Source organism: Anoplophora glabripennis, unplaced genomic scaffold (genome assembly GCF_000390285.2).
Source record: "Anoplophora glabripennis isolate ALB-LARVAE unplaced genomic scaffold, Agla_2.0 scaffold1, whole genome shotgun sequence".
NCBI classification, from domain to species: Eukaryota; Metazoa; Arthropoda; class Insecta; order Coleoptera; family Cerambycidae; genus Anoplophora; species Anoplophora glabripennis.
In genome coordinates, this window is record NW_019417028.1 from 559779 (window position 1) to 562325 (window position 2547).

The following is a 2547-nucleotide window of genomic DNA, read 5'->3' on the forward strand; positions in this document are numbered from 1 at the left end:
ACCTGAGTTAATATTCTGACTTATGTATTCTGTGGAGGCTCCAAAGAAATTTCGAATTATGTACAGATATACTAACTGAATTATCTACCTCTGCTAAGTAGACGTAACGGTTTGTCATTGTTCATTGAAAACAGATCATTAATATTGTTGAGATTGAGAGATTTAAGAATTTCTAGTTGACAGTACCAGCCATGCAATGTTGGTTGCCTAAACTTAGCAGTCATATACTTTGTAATAATTTATGAAGGCTTTATATTAATGAATGCTTAATTTCATAGAAAAAACATATATCTAGTACCTATTTATTTTTTTTAATACATTATCACATATAAAATATGACTTCAACCAGCTATTGGATTTGCATGGATAGTAACACTATTTATCCTTATATCATTTGTCGGCCTATAATTTTTTGGGTTAACTGATACTTTTTCCAGTTCATCGAGCGTTTCCAATCCATCAATTACTCTAAACAGAAATTAACATGTTTAGAACCATAATATAATTATATGAATCCCTAATTTTTTGTAGAAATGGGAAATATAAATCAATTATTACTTAAATAACTTAATTAATTAATTAATTAATTACTTCAATAACATCTACAAACACTTAACTTACCTGCCAAATAAAGTATACTTTAAATCTAAATGTGGCTGAGGACCATAAGTAATAAAAAATTGACTACCATTAGAATTTGGTCCGTTATTTGCCATTGAAATCATGCCCCTAGTGGTGTGCTATGAAAAAATGATTTTTTTAAAACTAAATTAAAAAAAATTATAAAGCTTACTAACTTTCAACTGTTCTTTAAATTCATCTTCAAATTTTTTTCCCCATGTTGAATTGCCACCTTTTCCCGTTCCCGTTGGATCACCAGTTTGCACAATGAATCCTTTGATATTCCTGTGAAAGAGACAACCATTGAAGTAGTCACTAGCACAAAGTGCAAGAAAATTTTCACAAGCTTTCGGACAGGATTCACAGAACAGTTCAATTTTTATAATTCCCAGATCGGTATGCAACGTAACTGACTGAAAGAATAAATTAAATTACTACAGCAATAATTTAAGCATATACCAATAAGTGTATGAAATTAACGATAGGAGATGTAACTGCGTTTCATACATACCATTTGAGTCAAATTAAAAATAATTTACCAGGCGAAAAGTTAAAAAATTAGTAACTCCTACTGCACTGCTCATAACTCATACTAAGCAATTATATTTCTCTAAAAACAACATTAAGTGAGTACAATAATAAATATATGAATGAAGAAAAAATTATTTAAATTTAGTTTTACTTAATTTTTTAACCTCAAATATTATATTTATGTTTGAATTTCATAGTTGATCTATGGTACCCATAGACTAATACACCAAGACTCGATTACCTAGAGAATATTTGGAACCAACCAAACCAACGACGCCCTCGGTGAGTGTACCACGAAAACTATTAGTTATTTTTGAATTATATTCTTTGTGAACCATGGTTGATATATGCTATAAATGTAATTGCACTATATGGTACTACGAATAGAAATCTAAATTCTAAAATACCAGACAATCTTAGAGGAGAAGGAGGAGGAGAAAACAATAGGTGAGCTATTCACGATTCAACCAAATAAAATCGCGCCGCATTATTCCATGGTTAGAGATTGGCCTCAATGATTTGGGATGGAGGGGGATTATCCCTCTTTATCCTCATCTCGTGTAGGCCTGGACAGCCATCCTAAGTGGGCCACATCCGTCGTCTACCCCGACCGCAAATACGACCGGTGTAGGCGATTTATAGGACCTCCTTCTGTCCTGGCTGGGCCCCGCCGGCTAGGGCCCTTTCTTCTGGCGCTCTCAAATATAATCAATTGAATTGTGTCTGTCGACTTTTGCTTATTAGGCTGTGGTTATTTGTATAAAGATGATTTAAAATCATTTTGTGTATTTAGACTTTTCGTAAGTAATGACACAGAATTCAAGTATCTTATTGTACCTAAATTGGTAAATAGTGTAAATGCCTAGTGCTTTTCTTGTCCGATAGTTGGTTCAACCAGGTTGGAACGTGATCATGATCGTTGATTTGGGTTACACCACGGATCGCACAGTAACAGAAATGTTGATTAAAGTTTATACCGTGTTATATCCAGCGCCCTCCTTAACGGTATAAAGAACTATCTTGGTCGGCTCCAGTTTTATAGACGTTTTGCACATACATGCTTGGTTCTTTCCATACTACTTTCTTGCATGTGTATGCGTGTGTGTACACGTGTCCTTTATGCGCTGTTATTGCGTTTAGTTAAATTAAACAAGTAAATTCTTCAATTCTATTTAACCTAAAGCAAAAGCTATAACCTCAAAGTAAACATTGTGAAGAATAAAGAATGAAATTATTCTAAACAAAGTTATTTAAGCATGCCTCTCGTGAAGTTATCCATACTTATTTGATACTGAAATAAGATTACATAACATTTTCAAAATTCAAATTCCATTCTAGTTCAAAGTCTAAAAATTACCACGAGTCCTATAGTCAGGAACTTTACTGTGAAGTAAT

General features: G+C 32.9%; 1 protein-coding gene across 1 annotated transcript; it reads right to left on the minus strand.

Annotated features, from left to right (window-relative positions):
• Positions 1-288: 288 nt before the first annotated feature.
• On the minus strand, positions 289-1316 carry LOC108909174 (peptidyl-prolyl cis-trans isomerase-like 3). Its single transcript, XM_018713459.1, has 4 exons — positions 1133-1316; positions 798-1034; positions 622-740; positions 289-468 (listed from the first exon to the last, which is right to left on the minus strand). The coding sequence occupies exons 1-4, from the start codon at positions 1133-1135 to the stop codon at positions 342-344; spliced, it is 486 nt and encodes a 161-aa protein (XP_018568975.1). The 5' UTR covers positions 1136-1316; the 3' UTR covers positions 289-341.
• Positions 1317-2547: the final 1231 nt, after the last annotated feature.

Bases quoted from the DNA above. Each gene is read 5' to 3' on its own strand.
- LOC108909174 (XM_018713459.1), bottom strand. The intron at 741-797 runs GTTAGTAAGCTT...ATTTTTTCATAG, and splicing joins AATTTAAAGAACAGTTGAAA to CACACCACTAGGGGCATGAT. The intron at 469-621 runs GTAAGTTAAGTG...ATTTCTGTTTAG, and splicing joins AAGTATACTTTATTTGGCAG to AGTAATTGATGGATTGGAAA.